At 48.7% G+C, this 17,039-nt stretch overlaps 1 protein-coding gene across 1 annotated transcript in view; it reads left to right on the forward strand.

Moving 5' to 3' along the window:
• Positions 1 to 17,039, forward strand: part of GABBR1 (gamma-aminobutyric acid type B receptor subunit 1) — a 172,705-nt gene that overhangs the window by 149,751 nt on the left and 5,915 nt on the right. Inside the window, exons 18-22 of the mRNA XM_082209305.1 lie at positions 535 to 651; positions 2,386 to 2,493; positions 10,740 to 10,833; positions 12,982 to 13,109; positions 15,411 to 15,539. Coding sequence (XP_082065431.1) covers positions 535 to 651; positions 2,386 to 2,493; positions 10,740 to 10,833; positions 12,982 to 13,109; positions 15,411 to 15,539 — 576 coding nt within the window. The remainder of the gene's footprint in view (positions 1 to 534; positions 652 to 2,385; positions 2,494 to 10,739; positions 10,834 to 12,981; positions 13,110 to 15,410; positions 15,540 to 17,039) is intronic.

Genomic DNA, 17,039 nt, shown 5'->3' on the forward strand with positions numbered 1-17,039 from the left:
AGCTTCCGGGTCATGTGGCCAGCATGACTAAGCCGCTTCTGGCGAACCAGAGCAGCGCACGGAAACGCCGTTTACCTTCCCGCCGGAGCGGTACCTATTTATCTACTTGCACTTTGACATGCTTTCGAACTGCTAGGTTGGCAGGAGCAGGGACCGAGCAATGGGAGCTCACCCCGTCACGGGGATTCGAACCGCCGACCTTCTGAGCGGCAAGTCCTAGGCTCTGTGGTTTAACCCACAGCACCACCCACGTCCCTTACCGAGACAATAAGCTTGGGTAAATCAGGGTTTTTTGGGAGGATGGGGGACAGAGAGAGAGAGCACCCACGCACTGAAGCTGCATTTTAAAGCCCTCTCCACTCTAGACTGGCAACCACGTGGCTTTTCCATCCAAGGTTGCCTCCATAATGTCTGGTTTGTCTCTGTGCTGCAGCTTTGTGGGAATGTCTGGCACTTCTTGGGTATGTTGGGCCAAATGTGGCAGTGCTCTTAACCATGCTCTTCTGTTGCTGTTTTGGGCTCTCCAATCCACAGGCTCGCCTTTGGCTCCTGGGCTTGGGCTTCAGCCTGGGCTACGGCAGCATGTTCACCAAGATCTGGTGGGTGCACACGGTTTTCACCAAGAAAGAAGAGAAGAAAGAACGGCGGAAGGTGAGGCGCTTTGACCTGCTTTACCAAGGCGCCAGAGACGAACTGCCTAGCAAGGATGAGGGAGCCTGTGTGGCCCTTCAAGCGTGGCTGGACTACAACTCCCATCATCCATGACCCTTGGGCCATGCCGGCTGAGGGCTGATGGGAGTTGGAGTCCAACTCAGGTTCCCCATTCTAGTTGCATAGCTTTCAGAGGTTAAGTCTGAAGCTATGGCAAAACCCAGCAAATAGTCTCTTTTTTTAGCACGTGAAAGGTTCACAATTTGTTTGTGGCATAAGCTTCTATGGATTGGGGGGGGCTGTTTTTGTTTTAACTTTCCATTTTGTGCTTTTATCCTGCATTTTTATCTTGTGAACCAGCCTGAGATCTCTGGATAAAGGGTGGTATATAAATTTAATTGATGATGAAGAAGTGGGCTCTAGTCTGTGGATGTTTCTGCTGTCATAAGATTTGCTGGCCGCAAGACACTTTGAGGTTTTCGGTTGCAGGTAACACTGTAGGGAGAGCGTTCAGCCGTTTGGTGCTGAGAAGGCCTCTCTTTGAAACGCCATTATTTATGAAACAGTTGTGACTAGCTAGATGGTGTGCGAAGATACCTTGGGAGCATTGGGCGAGAACTATGCATGAACCATACCTGTAAATTGCACAGCTTCCGCCAAAGAATCATGAGAACTATGGTTTGTTAAGGCTGTTGGGGACCCTGGCAAACTATGTGAGAGGCAAACGATAGTTCCCAGCATTTTATGGGTGGGGGCTTTGGGGGTGATCGCAAGACCGAAGCCACCCATTTCAGAAGAAACCTATCTGAAATCAACACCGCCGCTCCCTTGTTTTGGTCTCATAATGCAGATTATAGTTGCCTACTTCATATCTGGCAGGTGTGTCTCTAGGTTAAAGGCTATTGGGTGGAGTGGTTCATACAATATAGCGAATCTCAGGTGTGCCATAGAGGGGAGCCTCTGTGCTTGACCTCTGTGAATGTTTTTTTGTGTATTCTGGAACACCCCTTTCAGCTGACTCAGGGCTCTCCCCATCTTTTGAGCACTCATCCTGATTAGTTTGCTGGGAGATTAGGTGACATTGGGCGTCGACTGAGCGTTCATTCCGAATTGTGTGCAGGGGGCGCAGATGGCATTGCGTCAAAGCAAGCATTATCCCACATTTCCCACTGATTTCCCCACCGCTTTCCTTCTCAAAAAAACCCCACCCAATGCTGAATGGCAACTTAAATTGACAAAAAATGCACAGCTTGCAGATTTAACGTATAGAATAAGAGAACGAGAAGAACATACGATGAGAGAAGATTGGAAAATGTTTATTGAGTATACTATGGGGGGAAACTGTGTACACTTGAAAACGTTGGCGGCATTAAGATAAATTCAACAGTGTAAATAAGTTTTGATGGATGTAATAATGGAATACTGAATGGTTTAGTTTTTTGTAAAATATGCAGGGATTTATGATATGTAAAATGAACCATGGAAAGAGAAGGTGGGAAGTCCTTGATATTTTAAGGATGTTTAAATAGTAAAACAGTAAATTTAAATTATATACAAAAAAACCTGCCCAACCCTTTGGGGAAGTGGGTTTGCTGCACAAGGTCTCCCAGGCAGCTATAACTACACAACCTGAGCCAGCCACAATGGGACTGAATCCCACCCCCAAATAACAACCATCTGGAAGTGCCCTCAGGCCTCCTGTTCCCTCATTCTGTCTTTCCTCTTCTCTTCCAGACTCTGGAGCCCTGGAAGCTCTACGCCACGGTTGGGCTGCTTGTCGGGCTTGACTTCGTCATCTTGGCCATCTGGCAAATTGTCAACCCACTGAAACGCACCACAGAGGTAATGCCCTTGCGTGTGGCTCTCATGCTGGGAGGCTTAAATAGCTTGCAGGGCGATTGAACACAAGTCACATCCACAAATACACAAGGTGCTCCATGCCCAGTGCTTAATTGGTGACAGAACCAAACTAGGAAATCAATTTTCGGTACAAGGCCTTAATTACTATTAATTATTTGATTTATTTGATTTGTATACCCCGTTTTATCAAAAGATTCCAGAGCAACATTAAGAAAGCATTTTACGGAGCACAATAATAAAAACATAATAAACTGCATAATAGCAGACAGCATAATAGTAAAATAATCATAACAACAGTCCACCCAGCCCCACAGCTTTAACAGGCCATAGATTATTTAACAGCCAAGAGGAATGTTTTTGCCTGGTGCCTAAAGGTATGTAATGACAGCACCAGGCAAGCCTCTCTGGGGAGAGCATTCCACAGATGAGGAGCCACCACCGAAAAGGCCGGTTCTTGTGTTGCCGCCCTCCAAACCTCTTGGGGAAGGGGGACATAGAGAAGGTCCTGAGATGACAAGTGCAGGGTGTGGGTCGGTTTGTATGGCTGTCCTTAAGGTATTGAGGTCCTGTAAGGCTTTATAGGTCAAGACCAGCACTTTGAACTGGGCCTGGAAACCAACTGGCAGCCAGTGCAGTCGGGCCAGGATTGGTGATATATGCTCAAACTGTCCTGTTCTGGTGAGAGCCTGGCCATCTAAGAGCCTTTCTCAGACGCTGGACTTCCAGCACCAATCAGCCTCTAATAACGTGAGCAGCGGGCAGGGATAATGGGAGTTGCAGTACAGCAATATTTGGAGGGTGCCAGGTTGGGAAATCTGGCCCAGTGCAAAGGGTTGTGCTACTGCTGCTCAGCCCTCCCCCATCCTTTCCACCCCATCCCCATTTAAAATCCCATCTGCAGCACACAGTGATCAGGGGAGTGTGGCAGTCTTTTCGGTATCCTGGTCCCAAGCTGTACTGTATAAGGCTTTGTAGACCGACACCAACACCTTGAGCCTTGCTAAGCGGCAGCAACCAGTGCAATTCTTTCAGCAGCTGATGAAATTCCGAGCACAATTCAAAGTGTTGGTGCTGACCTTTAAAGCCCTAAAAGGCCTTGGTCCAGTATATCTGAAGGAGCGTCTCCACCCCCATCGTTCTGCCCGGACGCTGAGGTCCAGCGCCGAGGGCCTTCTGGCAGCTCCCTCGCTGCGAGAAGCCAAGTTACTTTTTGGGAACCAGGCAGAGGGCCTTCTCGGTAGTGGCGCCCGCCCTGTGGAATGCCCTCCCACCAGATGTCAACGAGAACAACAACTACCAGACTTTTAGAAGACATCTGAAGGCAGCCCTATTCAGGGAAGCTTGTAATGTTTGATGTATTAAAGTATTTTAATATTTTTTTGGAAGCCGCCCAGAGTGGCTGGGGAAGCGCAGCCAGATGGGCGGGGTATAAATAATAAATTATTATTATTATTATTATTATTATTATTATTATACGATGGCAATATTCCGTCCTGGTCAGAAGTTGAGCCATTGCATTTTGCACTCGGTGCAGCTTCCAGGTCAGCCGCAAGGACAGCCGCACATTGCAGTCATCCAGTCCAGGGATTTGCATGGACGATAGGTGTCAGGCTGCCCTGTTCCAGAAATGGCTGTGGTTGTCTTACCAGCTGAAACAGGCCAACGGCAGCCACCAAGGTCGCCTGGGCTTCTAGCAGTGATTCCGCAGATGGATCCAGCACCACCTCTATGAAGCTGCTCCTTCAGGGGCAGTGTGACCCCATCTATAGCAGCCAGTTGGCCAATGAGCTGGGCTCAGGAGTCGCCCACCCATGGCACCTCCTTCTTTCTAGGACTCAGATTCAGTTTCATCCAGATTGCCACCAAGTGCTGGCACTGGTCCAGGACTTCTCCCGATGGGCAAATGGAGCTGGGTAGCATCAGCGTACTGATGACACCTCAGCCCAAAGTCCCAGATGACCACTCCCAGCAGCTGAATGTATGTGTTAAATAGCATAGGGAGTAGGATATTGTGGAATGAAAAAATGGAGAGGAATACAGTGGTACCTCGGGGAATGGACGCTTCAGGTTACAGACTCTGCTAACCCAGAAATAGTGCCTTAGATTAAGAACTCTGCTTCAGGATGAGAACAGAAATCGCGCAGCGGCAGCGGGAGGCCCCATTAGCTAAAGTGGTACCTCAGGTTAAGAACAGTTTCAGGTTAAGAACGGACCTCCAGAACGAATTAAGTTCTTAACCTGAAGGACCACAGGACCACTGAGTGTATACAGAGTGCCTTTATGCCCACCCCGAGCATCTGCAGCTTGCCTACATATATTTAAGAGTTATGGAACAGGGTGTCCAATGCAGGCGGCAAGGTTTCCAGGCACGCTTGACTCTCTTTTGAGGACAGACCATTGTTTATTAAAACAGAGCTGACAGGTTTGTCTGTTTTTGCAGTGGAAGAGGGCAATGCTATACTCACAGTAGGCAAATTGTTCCGTGGACTGCGTGACCTTGCAGGAAGGGCTGTAGTGATGGTTTTCACTAATAAGCATCTACAAGAACACTTATCCCGAGCTGCAGACCATGGAAGAATCTTCCTCCACCTCCCATTTTGCCTCTTGTTTCCCCCCCTCTCTCCCCTCCACTACCTGATCCTAACTCTACTCATTCTTCTCCCACAGCCTGCCAATCTCACCCAAATTTCCTGGCTCCTTCCCACCCTAATAATCCTGACTCCCCTTTTGCCCGTCTCTCATCTGTGTGTCTGCTTCTTTCTCTCTCCCTCCCTCCTCCCTGACACACGTGGGGTTCGTGGCAAGACGTCGCCGGTGGACAGCAGTTTTAAGATGTTTGTCGAAGGATCAGTTCAATCTGCTTTTTAAGAATTTACAGCTGTTGCTTCATGTTTTGCGCACTTTGTCGCTGGCACACAAACACGCCCCGCTTGCTGCACATGGATATTCTTGTAACCATTGGTTTCTGACATGGGACAACCTTCCTGGGGAATTCCCATGTGGAACTCCCATGCATGTGAAAATTCTAGAATCGGTTAAAGTTCAGGGAAGTTTTTAATGTATGACATATTAGTGTATTTTTGGTCTTTGTGGAAGACGCCTAGAGTGGCTGGGGAAACCCAGCCAGATGGACAGGGTACAAATAATGAATTATTATTATTATTATTATTATTATTATTATTATTATTATTATGTGACTCTTGGGTCCTCCACTTGCCATCAAAACCTTTCTTTATAGGCGGACATTCTGCAAACCTGGGATACTTTCAGTCGGTTAATACCTTCTGAAAGCCTTAAAGGGGAACCTCTTCCAGCCTTACCTTATCCTGCAAGGTGACAGGGGACCGTCCTTATATTTGTGTTTTTGTATTGTATTTTACATTGTGAACCGCGCTGAGATCTACAGATGCAGTATATGCAAATTTATTACAGTCGTACCTCGGAAGCTGAACAGAATCCGTTCCGGAAGTCCGTTCGACTTCCAAAACCAAGGCGTGGCTTCCAATTGGCTGCAGGAAGCTCCTGCAGCCAATCGGAAGCTGTGTCAGACATTCGGGTTCCAAAGAACATTCACAAACAGGAACACTCACTTCTGGGTTTGCGGCGTTCAGGAGCCAAGACGTTCGGCTCACAAGACGTTCGACTTCCAAGGTACGACTGTATATCAAATTTATCAGAACCCAGGCTGGCATCTTAGAACTGAAATGGACGCAGGAGGTCGATGATACGTTCTCCCTATGGTCCCCAATACACATTTTAATACAGCTGGGGAGGCGCACTGCAATTGCAATCGGAGCACCGATGTTGGGAGAAGGCGTGTTTCCCCGATCTAAAATGCCCCCCACCCCCAGAAGCAGCTTTTGGAGCAGCAGTGGAGAAAGGGCAGACATAATCCCCCCTCAAAAAAATTGTGGGCCTAACAACTGTTATATAAGAGTGATTTAGCTCAGGGGAGCAGCACAGCAGAATGGTCCATTCTCCACAACCACTGCAGAAGCATCCCACCCAGTTAGGGGTGAGGGAGTCAGGCGGTCCAATCACAGACGTGGGGAAGGGCCACGGCTCAGCAGGTAGAGCATCTGCTTTGCATGCAGAAGGTCCCAGGTTCAATCCCCGGTATCTCCAGATAGGGTTGAGGGTGTCCCCTGTTTGAAATCCTGGAGAGTCACTTCCAGCCACTGACGGTGTCTGTTGCCCTTTTGGACTGATAGGGTAGAAAGCAGGGAGACTGACAGTAGGTGGCGCCAGAGCCGAGGGGCAAAGCCCACCCTCACTGGTAGTGAGACAGCAGGCTGGTGGGTCCAGTTGAGAGCAGACGAAGGTTGATGGGACAGTGTGCCATTTCCCTCCATGGACCAGCCTGCACTGCAGCCCGCCCAGTCGAGAGCTAGATGGACCAATGGACTGATTCAGTATAAGGCAGGTTCCCATCTTCCACCGCCTGGTAGTTGCAACACTGGCGGTGCTATTAAAGTTCAGGCATCTCTATCTGACCAAGCGTTACAAGCAGTTATTAGCCGCGGTTATGGCCAACGTGATGCAAGAGGGACAACTTGGAACAAAAGAAAGTCACCAATAATTAATCTGTCAAAGGCCAAGGCTTGCGAACTTCCTGATTCCAGAAGGATTAGAAGTTTTACAGGGTTTTGTGTTTTCAGGTATAAAGGTATGTGCTTACAGGTATCTGTGGTAAGACCAGCAAAAGGAGCCCTCTCTATAGCTGCACCTCCCAGGAGAGGACATTCCCTATGGCAGCCCCTAAGTTGTGCCATTCACTAGTGTTTCTTCACTATACATCTTCAGGCAAATTCTGAAGGCACACCTAACTTTGCCCAGTTCTTTGGCACCTGAGATGCCAAAGGTTGTCCATGCCCAGCTTGAATTGTGGTCCCTGGAGCTGGATAAAATTGTGTGTCTGCTGCTAGAAGACCCGTCATCTCCTCCTCAAACTCAAGCAACAGCTACACAACGTTTCTCAGCCTCCTAGATAGTCGTTGGACTGGGAATGTCTGAAATCCTGGAGAGCTACTGCCAGTCTGTGCAGACAGCATTGAACTAGATGGACCAATGAGCTGACTTGCTGTTAATCCACCTACCCCAGCATTATCTACATAGACAGGCAGCAGTTCTGCCGGGCTTCCCAGCTTGGAGAAACTGGAGAACCTGGGAACCTTCTTCATAAGAAGTTGGTGCTCTGCCATTGAGCCATAGCCCTTCCTGAGGTGGGGGGAGGGGCTCCACAGCTGTTCTTCTCATTTGTTCTATAAGACATGCCCCCTAAAACGGTCGCACAACAGCTACACAACTTTCCTCAGCCTATCAACCCTCTGCTGAGGACAGTGAGTCAAGCAAGGCCCACAGGATTCAGAAGTTGAGATTTGAGGGCAACCAATGGCCAAGATGAGGAAGCAGCCGTGGGGGCTTGGAATGTGACATCTAAGTGTTTAAGGAAAGCCTCTTTGCATTCCAACCCTTGTGGAACCAGGAAGTTTGCAAACCTCTGCCCTTTGACAGATAAGTGATTAATTACTGGTGAGTTTCTTTTGTTCAAGGAGTCTCTCTTGCATCATGTTGGCATGTGGCTCTCGGTCAGATAGAGATGCCTGAACATTAATAATATCAGTTACAGATAGGTAGCCGTGTTGGTCTGCCATAGTCAAAATAAAAAAAATTCCTTCCAGTAGCACCTTAAAGACCAACTAAGTTAGTTCTTGGTATGAGCTTTCGTGTGCATGCACACTTCTTCAGATACGAAGTTGGTATCTGAAGAAGTGTGCATGCACACGAAAGCTCATACCAAGAACTAACTTAGTTGGTCTTTAAGGCGCTACTGGAAGGATTTTTTTTATTAATAATATCGCCTGTGTTGCAACTACCATGAGGCAAGAGTTAGGAACCTGGCTTTGAGTGAGTCAGACTATTGATCCGTGTGATGGTCCTGGGAGGGGGGGTTACCGTGCGGTATGGTCTAAGTCCGGTTCTAGGTTGAGGGTATGGAGGCTGTCCGTCAGGGGCGAAGCGAGGTCCAAAGTGAGGAGTCGGGCATGGTCAGGAACTCTGGCAGGAGAGCAGGTCAGGGTGCCGGCAGGAACAGGTTACCAATGATGTTGCTCCCGCAACCTGGGACTGGGCTGGCTGGCCTTTATCTCCTCTGAGGCCTAGGGCGGCCCCGGTCCACAGCTGACCCGCCTCTCCTGGCCTTAAGGCGAGCACTCCTCCTGATAGAACTTAGTTCCCTCCGCCTCTCTGCCCTGAGCCTCTGCAGCTCCGGAGAGGCTGGAGGGTTACTGGACCCAGAGGCAACCTCACCTTCCCCTGACAGGACTGAGAGAGGCACACCTGCAGGCAATGGGTCCTCAATCCCCTCTGGAGCCAGAGCGGATTCAGCACAGGTGAGGGCCCTTCAGGTTCAAGCCCCAGCCCCGGCTCAGCCGGCCCTGGAGGCAGGGACTCCTGTGCAGGCTGGGATTCCTCAGGTTCAGCCTCTGAATCCGATTCCCAGGCCATCACAATCCGTCTAGCTCAGATGGCTACAGTAGAGGCTGGTGCTATGGGGGAACTGGCTTCCTGTCCCTCCTCAACCTCAGTCTGCTTTCAGTGAGGTCCCACCAGCCTGCCGTCTTGCATCCCGTCAGGGACTGGGCTTTGGCATAGCATTGGCTCTAGCGCCACCTACTGTTGGCCTCCCTGCCTTCTGCCCTACGGGTGTCAACGGGAATCAGTCACTGCTGGTGGACTGGATTTCAGCCAGGGGACATTCTCAATCGTACCTGAAGATGCCAGAGATTGATCCTAGGACCTTCTGCATGCAAAACAGGTGCTCAACCCTTGAGCAACAGCTCTTCTGCAGTGGCCGGCCAGACTCAAAGCTTCCAGTCTGCCCCCTATCATTTGTAAATCAGGGTCTGCAATTTGCAGTACTAAAGGGATGCGAGTGATTGCCAGTCAACCCCGGTGCCACATTTATCCACATGGTCTGCTCGCAGAGTAATTTTTCATTCATTCATCATCCCCATTTACCTGCTGCTTAATATGCAAAATCCATAAGGGATTTTAAACATAAAACACAATGAGATCTAGAGGCGGACCTACATTTTGGAGGCCTTGAAGCCCGAACTGTTATGGGGGCCCCTTTGAAACTACCACCGAGGTCTAGATAACCACTGTTATCTTCTTCCGTGGGGTCGTTTACAAAAACCTTTACAGCATCTGTGCTACGGAGTCTCAAACTTTGGGGATGTTGAAATATAGGTAAAAGGAAGGTAAAGGGACCCCTGACCATCAGGTCCAGTCGTGACCGACTCTGGGGTTGCGGCACTCATCTCGCTTTATTGGCCGAGGGAGCCGGCGTACAGCTTCCGGGTCATGTGGCCAGCATGACTAAGCCGCTTCTGGTGAACCAGAGCAGCGCACGGAAACGCCGTTTACCTTCCCGCCGGAGTGGTACCTATTTATCTACTTGCACTTTGACGTGCTTTCGAACTGCTAGGTTAGCAGGAGCAGGGACCGAACAACGGGAGCTCATTCCATCGCAGGGATTCGAACCGCCGACCTTCTGATCGGCAAGTCCTAGGCTCTGTGGTTTAACCCACAGCGTGCGACTCAAACAGGGTCTACTACACACAATTTTTTAAAAGCGATGTGGGCTGAAGTTACTTCTGGGGCCCCCCTCCAGGATTAGGGGACTTGAAGTTTACGCTCCATTAGTTACATTGTAGATCTGCCCCAGATCATTAAGAGAGAAAAGAAAGATGTATACACAACACCATAAGCAAACATATAAAAGCAGAGAACCCGCAGGTAAAACATCTGGGCAAATTTCAACAGGTCATAAAACAGAGCGTTGGGATAAAATCCTACAAGCCGGAGAACGTCCGCTTAAATAGATGGGTCACCAAGAGGTGTTGAAAGCTTGCCACCGTTTCTGCCTCAGAAAAGGCACATGGAAGGGTGGAACCCTGGCCATGGTTTGAAAGACAAACCCAGCGACAGGCAGCAGGCACGAGGAGAGCCTAGTTCAAACACATTTGCCACATGCCCTGCTCTCCAGTTTGAACCGCATCTCCGGCTGCTCCTGTGTTTGGGGCAGGCCTGACTCTGCCCGGCGTCACACGCACTTTGGCCCACACAAGGCAACAACTAAATAAATGGCTGGCACTGTGACTCATCCTTGTTAACTGGTGTTTCGCATCTTCTTCAGTGATTAAACCCTTCCTTCCTCCCTGCAGGAATTCACCAAAGAGGAGCCCAAGAGTGACATTGACGTGCTGATTCTCCCTAAGCTGGAGCACTGCAGTTCGGAGAGGATGAACACTTGGCTGGGTGAGCCTCTTCAGCCATGCTGCTGGGGGGCTGGTTTTGTCCAGCTTCTGCCCATCCCTTCTTCCCTGTGCCTGTGCCCTCCTTCCTGTCCTCTGGAATACCTGTTTCCCCATCCCAGGACTATTAGAGACCCTGCCAGACTGGTGTGTGTGTGTGTGTGTTATGTGTGTGTTCTGCAACATGTCATCAGTGCAATAATAGTACATTAGTAATGGATCTCTGGGGATGCAGGTGGCGCTGGGGGTTAAACCACAGAGCCTAGGACTTGCCGATCAGAAGGTCGGCGGTTCGAATCCCCGCGACGGGGTGAGCTCCCGTTGCTCGGTCCCTGCTCCTGCCAACCTAGCAGTTTGAAAGCACATCAAAGTGCAAGTAGATAAATAGGTACCGCTCCGGCAGGAAGGTAAACGGCATTTCCGTGCGCTGCTCTGGTTCGCCAGAAGCGGCTTAGTCATGCTGGCCACATGACCCAGAAGCTGTATGCTGGCTCCCTCGGCCAATAAAGCAAGATGAGCGCCGCAACCCCAGAGTCGGTCACGACTGGACCTAATGGTCGGGGACCCTTTACCTTTAATGGATCTCTGCTGCTTTCACAATGCTACTGCATTCTTCCCATCTGGAAGGACACTTTTACATTACAGCGCACCATAAATGGGACACACCAATTGCAGGACATGCACTGGTTGGAAATGGAGCAGTATGACTTCCCATAAACCTTTGGCAGGCAGAGTGTTGAAAAGCACATTGGGTATAACCACCCCATCAGCACCATGAGCCCAAATAATTATCCTAGAGCTGGAAGGGACCACGAGGGTCATCAAGTCCAACTGCCTGCAATCTTTTGCCTGATGTAGGGCTCGAACCCACAACCCTAAGATTAAGAGTCTCATGCTCAACCGACTGAGCTATCAGTGAACTAGGCAAATTGGTGGTAAGTTTGAACAAGGTTCTTTTAAAGTTAGTTATAGTAATGTCCATGGACCACCCATTCCTCCATTCTGAAAACACGCCTTTCAGAATTGGTGCTATAATACCAGATTTTAACCCAACTGCTTGCTATTAAACACCATATATGCTAGGGAGAAAGCAGCTCTTCTGGCTTCAGAAAACAGGAAGCTGATGGTGGCCAAGCTTCACGTACAAAACCATTCCCTAACCTATTGTTCCAGCAAAGGGACCATGTCTATTTTGAGGATACACTTAGACTATCCACAAGAACAGATTATGTATAATTTAAAAGGATGTCTGGAGAGGACCCAAAACAACTCAGTTCACCGTCCCACACATATTGCGATCCATCCTTCCTTCTTTCTCCCAGCAACACAACTCCTGTTTCATGGCTTGTGCTCTCAGATGTTCCTCTTGCATGGTTCAAATCCCCACTCGGCCATGAAACTCACTGGGTGACCAACTGTTAGAGTATATTGAACTGGCTAGAGAGGCAATTAGAGATCACACTAGACAAGAGTTTCAAAAAGCACGGGGGAAATGCAGAGAATACTTCCCAAAACAGTGTCCTAAAATACATACCTGGACTTGTTTCGATTAATGTCTGCAGGAGACTTTGTGGATATTTAGGTTATAATTAGAAAAATCTTAATAATTATTCATAAAAGAAACAGTTTATAAGAAGTAAATAAGGGTACAGGATAAAGGAAGTATTTTATTTCGTTGTTTGTTTTGTTGTATGTTATGCTCACTGTATGTTGTGGTCACGTTTAATGAGGGTGGATTGTGTATTGGGGGGTTATGTTATGTTGTAAAAAAAAATCCAATAAAAATTTTAGATAGATAGATAGATAGATAGATAGATAGATAGATAGATAGATAGATATGAGAAACTACTAACTGGGTGACCTTGGGCCAATCGCTCATTCTCAGCCTAATCCACCTCGCAAGGTCGTTGTGAGGATAATCAACGGAGGAGGAGCAGAACCGTCTACAAACCACCTTCAGCTTCTTGGAGGAAAAGGGGGGTACAAGTAATGGGAACACATAGAAATGAAGGGTATGACTATCAGTCAGCAATAAACCATGTGCAGAGTCTCCACTGCCCACTGCAGTGGCCTTTTCCCTCTTTACCCTTCTCTTTCATTACCACTTTGAGGGCCCCTGCTGACCCCTTCTTTTCTCTCTCCCTGTCTGCAGGTATCTTCTATGGCTTCAAAGGGCTGCTTTTGCTTCTGGGCATCTTCCTTGCCTATGAGACAAAGGGAGTCTCCACGGAGAAGATAAACGACCACCGCGCTGTGGGCATGGCGATCTACAATGTGGCTGTGAGTCGCTTGTCTCTAACGTGTCCAGACCACTGGACTAGCTTGAAAATCTCATGTTCTTGTTGAGTGGGCTTTCTGAGAGAGGGAAATCAAACCTGGACTGCAGTCAAGAGAGAGAGTCAAGTCAGTCAAGTCCTCCTGACCCCACAACCTCTGGGGAGAAAGAGCAAAGTTTTGCCGTGTGTTCCTGCATGCGAATGCTTGATTTTGAGCCATGCTGGTTTACAGTCTGCCCTGGAGAGCTGTGACCAGTCATTATAGACCAGGGGTCCTAAACTGGTCCATGTGGCATGTCTGGATTTGTGGTTCAAGTCAGGCATTGACATGTGTTGTTGGTGTTTAGTCGTTTAGTCGTGTCCAACTCTTCGTGACCCCATGGACCAGAACACACTAGGCACTCCTGTCTTCCACTGCCTCCCGCAGTTTGGTCAAACTCATGCTGGTAGCTTCGAGAATACTATCCAACCATCTCGTCCTCTGTCGTCCCCTTCTCCTTGTGCCCTCAATCTTTCCCAACATCAGGGTCTTTTCCAGGGAGTCTTCTCTTCTCATGAGGTGGCCAAAGTACTGGAGCCTCAGCTTCACGATCTGTCCTTCCAGTGAGAACTCAGGGCTGATTTCCTTAAGAATGGATAGGTTTGATCTTCTTGCAGTCCATGGGACTCTCAAGAGTCTCCTGCAGCACCATAATTCAAAAGCATCAATTCTTCGGCAATCAGCCTTCTTTATGGTCCAGCTCTCACTTCCATACATCGTTACTGGGAAAACCATGGCTTTAACTATATGGACCTTTGTTGGCAAGGTGATGTCTCTACTTTTTAAGATGCTGTCTAGGTTTGTCATTGCTTTTCTCCCAAGAAGCAGGCATCTTTTAATTTTGTGACTGCTGTCAGCATCTGCAGTGATCATGGAGCCCAAGAAAGTAAAATCTCTCACTGCCTCCATTTCTTCCCCTTCTATTTGCCAGGAGGTGATGGGACCAGTGGCCATGATCTTCGTTTTTTTGATGTTGAGATTCAGACCATAATTTGCACTCTCCTCTTTCACCTTCATTAAAGTTTATTTAATTCCTCCTCACTTTCTGCCATCAAGGTTGTGTCATCAGCATATCTGAGGTTGTTGATATTTCTTCTGGCAATCTTAATTCCAGCTTGGGATATGCATTGGCATACGCATCACATTAAATACTTGCCATGATTTTTAATTGTATTTGTTTCGCTCCTCCTATCTCTTATATATTGCATTTTGCCGTGTTACAATTTGATTTCCGTGGAATTCGGATTGTAGTGAAGCAAAGAGGAGGTTAAGGGGTGATATGATAGCCATGTTCAAATATATAAAAGGATGTCACATAGAGGAGGGAGAAAGGTTGTTTTCTGCTGCTCCAGAGAAGCGGACACGGAGCAATGGATCCAAACTACAAGAAAGAAGATTCCACCTAAACATTAGGAAGAACTTCCTGACAGTAAGAGCTGTTTGACAGTGGAATTTGCTGCCAAGGAGTGTGGTGGAGTCTCCTACTTTGGAGGTCTTTAAGCAGAGGCTTGACAACCATATGTCAGGAGTGCTCTGATGGTGTTTCCTGCTTGGCAGGGGGTTGGACTCAATGGCCCTTGTGGTCTCTTCCAACTCTATGATTCTATGATTCTATGAAAGTGGATTATATAAAACATAAAAGGGGCAACGAAAATACAATGAAAAGTCAAGCGCATTAGAATTGTTACAAGGAGGCAGCAAAATCATTAAGTGATCTTCCAAGGCCCCCAGCAATTTCCAAGTGGGATGAGAGGGGAGAATGTCTGAAAACCACTGATGTAGCTATGACTGATCTTGATGGACCAGTGGTCTGACTCGGTATAAGGCAGCATACTGCATCCCTATGTACCCTGGTGCCAAGCTGTCTTTCCTTTGGGCATTAGAGGTGAGTTTTGTGCTTCCCCGGACCCAGCCTCCACTTTGCAGGGAAAGATGTTGATTCTGTGACTGGGAGGCCCTTGGAACATCTGGGTTCACTCTAGCCATGACCCCCACATGGCCTCAGACAAGTTGCTGTCTCAGGTGTAAAGCGCCGCAGTGCCAGCCACCTGCCTTTGTGCAGTCTTGTTGTCACACTGTGTGAATTCAGTGCCATTATCTGCCCTGAGCTATGCAGACAAGATTGGACTATAAAGCACTGCTGTCAATTTTGCGGTACAGAATAAAATATCCCTGCATGCCCTCGTTTCTAATGACGGCTGCAGTGTGTGTTTTCCGGACTTGCACAGCCCCCCTGACCCTGTCTCTAATCCTTCCCTCCTGCAGGTGCTGTGTCTCATCACTGCCCCAGTCACCATGATCCTGAGCAGTCAACAGGATGCGGCCTTCGCTTTCGCCTCCCTCGCCATTGTCTTCTCCTCTTACATCACCCTGGTTGTGCTCTTTGTGCCCAAGGTAACAACCAAGCTGGGATTGAGCTACGCATTGGTAGCAACTGGCTCCTAGCGTGGTATGCAGCAGAACTTAGCGCATGACCAATAATCTCAGGTTTCAGTTACCAAAAACGGGGCCAAGATTCTAGTCCCGATAATTTATAGTCCCTGACGTAAAGCACGGATAACGTGCTGTGATAAAGTCTGCAAACCTACACATGTCTATTGCTTAGTAAGCCCCACTGAAATTAGTGTGATTTGCTTCCAAGAAAACAGATGGAGGATGTGGTTATACTCAAGGATGACATTGGGGGATGGTAAGTGCTCCCCCAAAAGGAGCTCCATCCCACTAACATACAGGCAGTGACAATTTTGCATGGGGGGGGGGTCCATTCTTCCTCCTGCGGGGTCCAAAAGGACCCATGTGTTAGCCTAAAACGGTCACCGCCTCTACAGTCATACCTCGGGTTACAGACGCTTCAGACTGTGCATTTTCAGGTTGCGCACTACGCCGAACCCGGAAATACCGGAACAGGTTACTTCCGGGTTTCGGCAATTGTGCATGTGCAGAAGCACTAAATCATGCTTTGCGCATGCGTAGAAGCTCCGAATCGCAACCCACACATGTGCAGATGTGACGCTGCAAGTTGCGAACGCTGCAGGTTGCAAATGTGCCTCCCGCACAGATCACGTTCGCAACTCGAGCATCCACTGTATACTGTTACTTTTCCCCCCAGAGACTTAGCTTGCCCACCTAGAAATACGCTTTGTCCTTTCTGTGCCCCTCACCCCTGGTGCCACTGCTGGTTACACTGTGGTGTGGATAAAGGGATTTGCAGCGGCAACAGACTAATTTGCTGTTCACATTTCCCTGTACTTCCTCATCAATCCCAGTCCTTAGTTTCACCATTCCCAACCTTAATGCCTGTTAGCATCTCACCGAGTCCTCCCACAGATCCAGGGACACAGAAACAGAAACAGAAGTAGTTTAACCAGTTTCCACACTGGCATCTTACTCAGGAGAGCTGGCTGTGTTCTCTCATGGGCAGCTTTCTGGGTGGCCGTGGTGGGTGAGGTTCAATGGCAACAAGCAGGTGGAGAAACTGGCGTGAAGCTACCTTTCTGTACAGTGGGCTGCATTCCAGCCACACAAAAGCCAGAGGTTTCCTCTACACACATCTCTCCATCCAGGCAGGCCAGAGGCATTACTACAGGGCACAGTCCAGCCAGGCAAAAGCACTCAAGGGAGGGTGAGGAGCAGGAAAGGCTTGACTCAAAAGGATGCCCAAGCGTAGATGGAAAATCTGCTCCTTCATCTCAGGAACTCCGTCATGCAGCATTTGGTTAGGAGTTTGGATTTGATATCCCGCTTTATCACTACCCTAGGGCGTCTCAAAGCGGCTAATGTTCTCCTTTCCCTTCCTCCCCCACAACAAACACTCTGTGAGGTGAGTAGGGCTGAGAGACTTCAGAGAGGTGTGATTGGCCCAAGGTCACCCAGCAGCTGCATGTGGAGGAGCGG

Source organism: Podarcis vaucheri (genome assembly GCF_965113315.1).
Source record: "Podarcis vaucheri genome assembly, chromosome: 2".
In the NCBI taxonomy this organism is placed as follows: Eukaryota; Metazoa; Chordata; class Lepidosauria; order Squamata; family Lacertidae; genus Podarcis; species Podarcis vaucheri.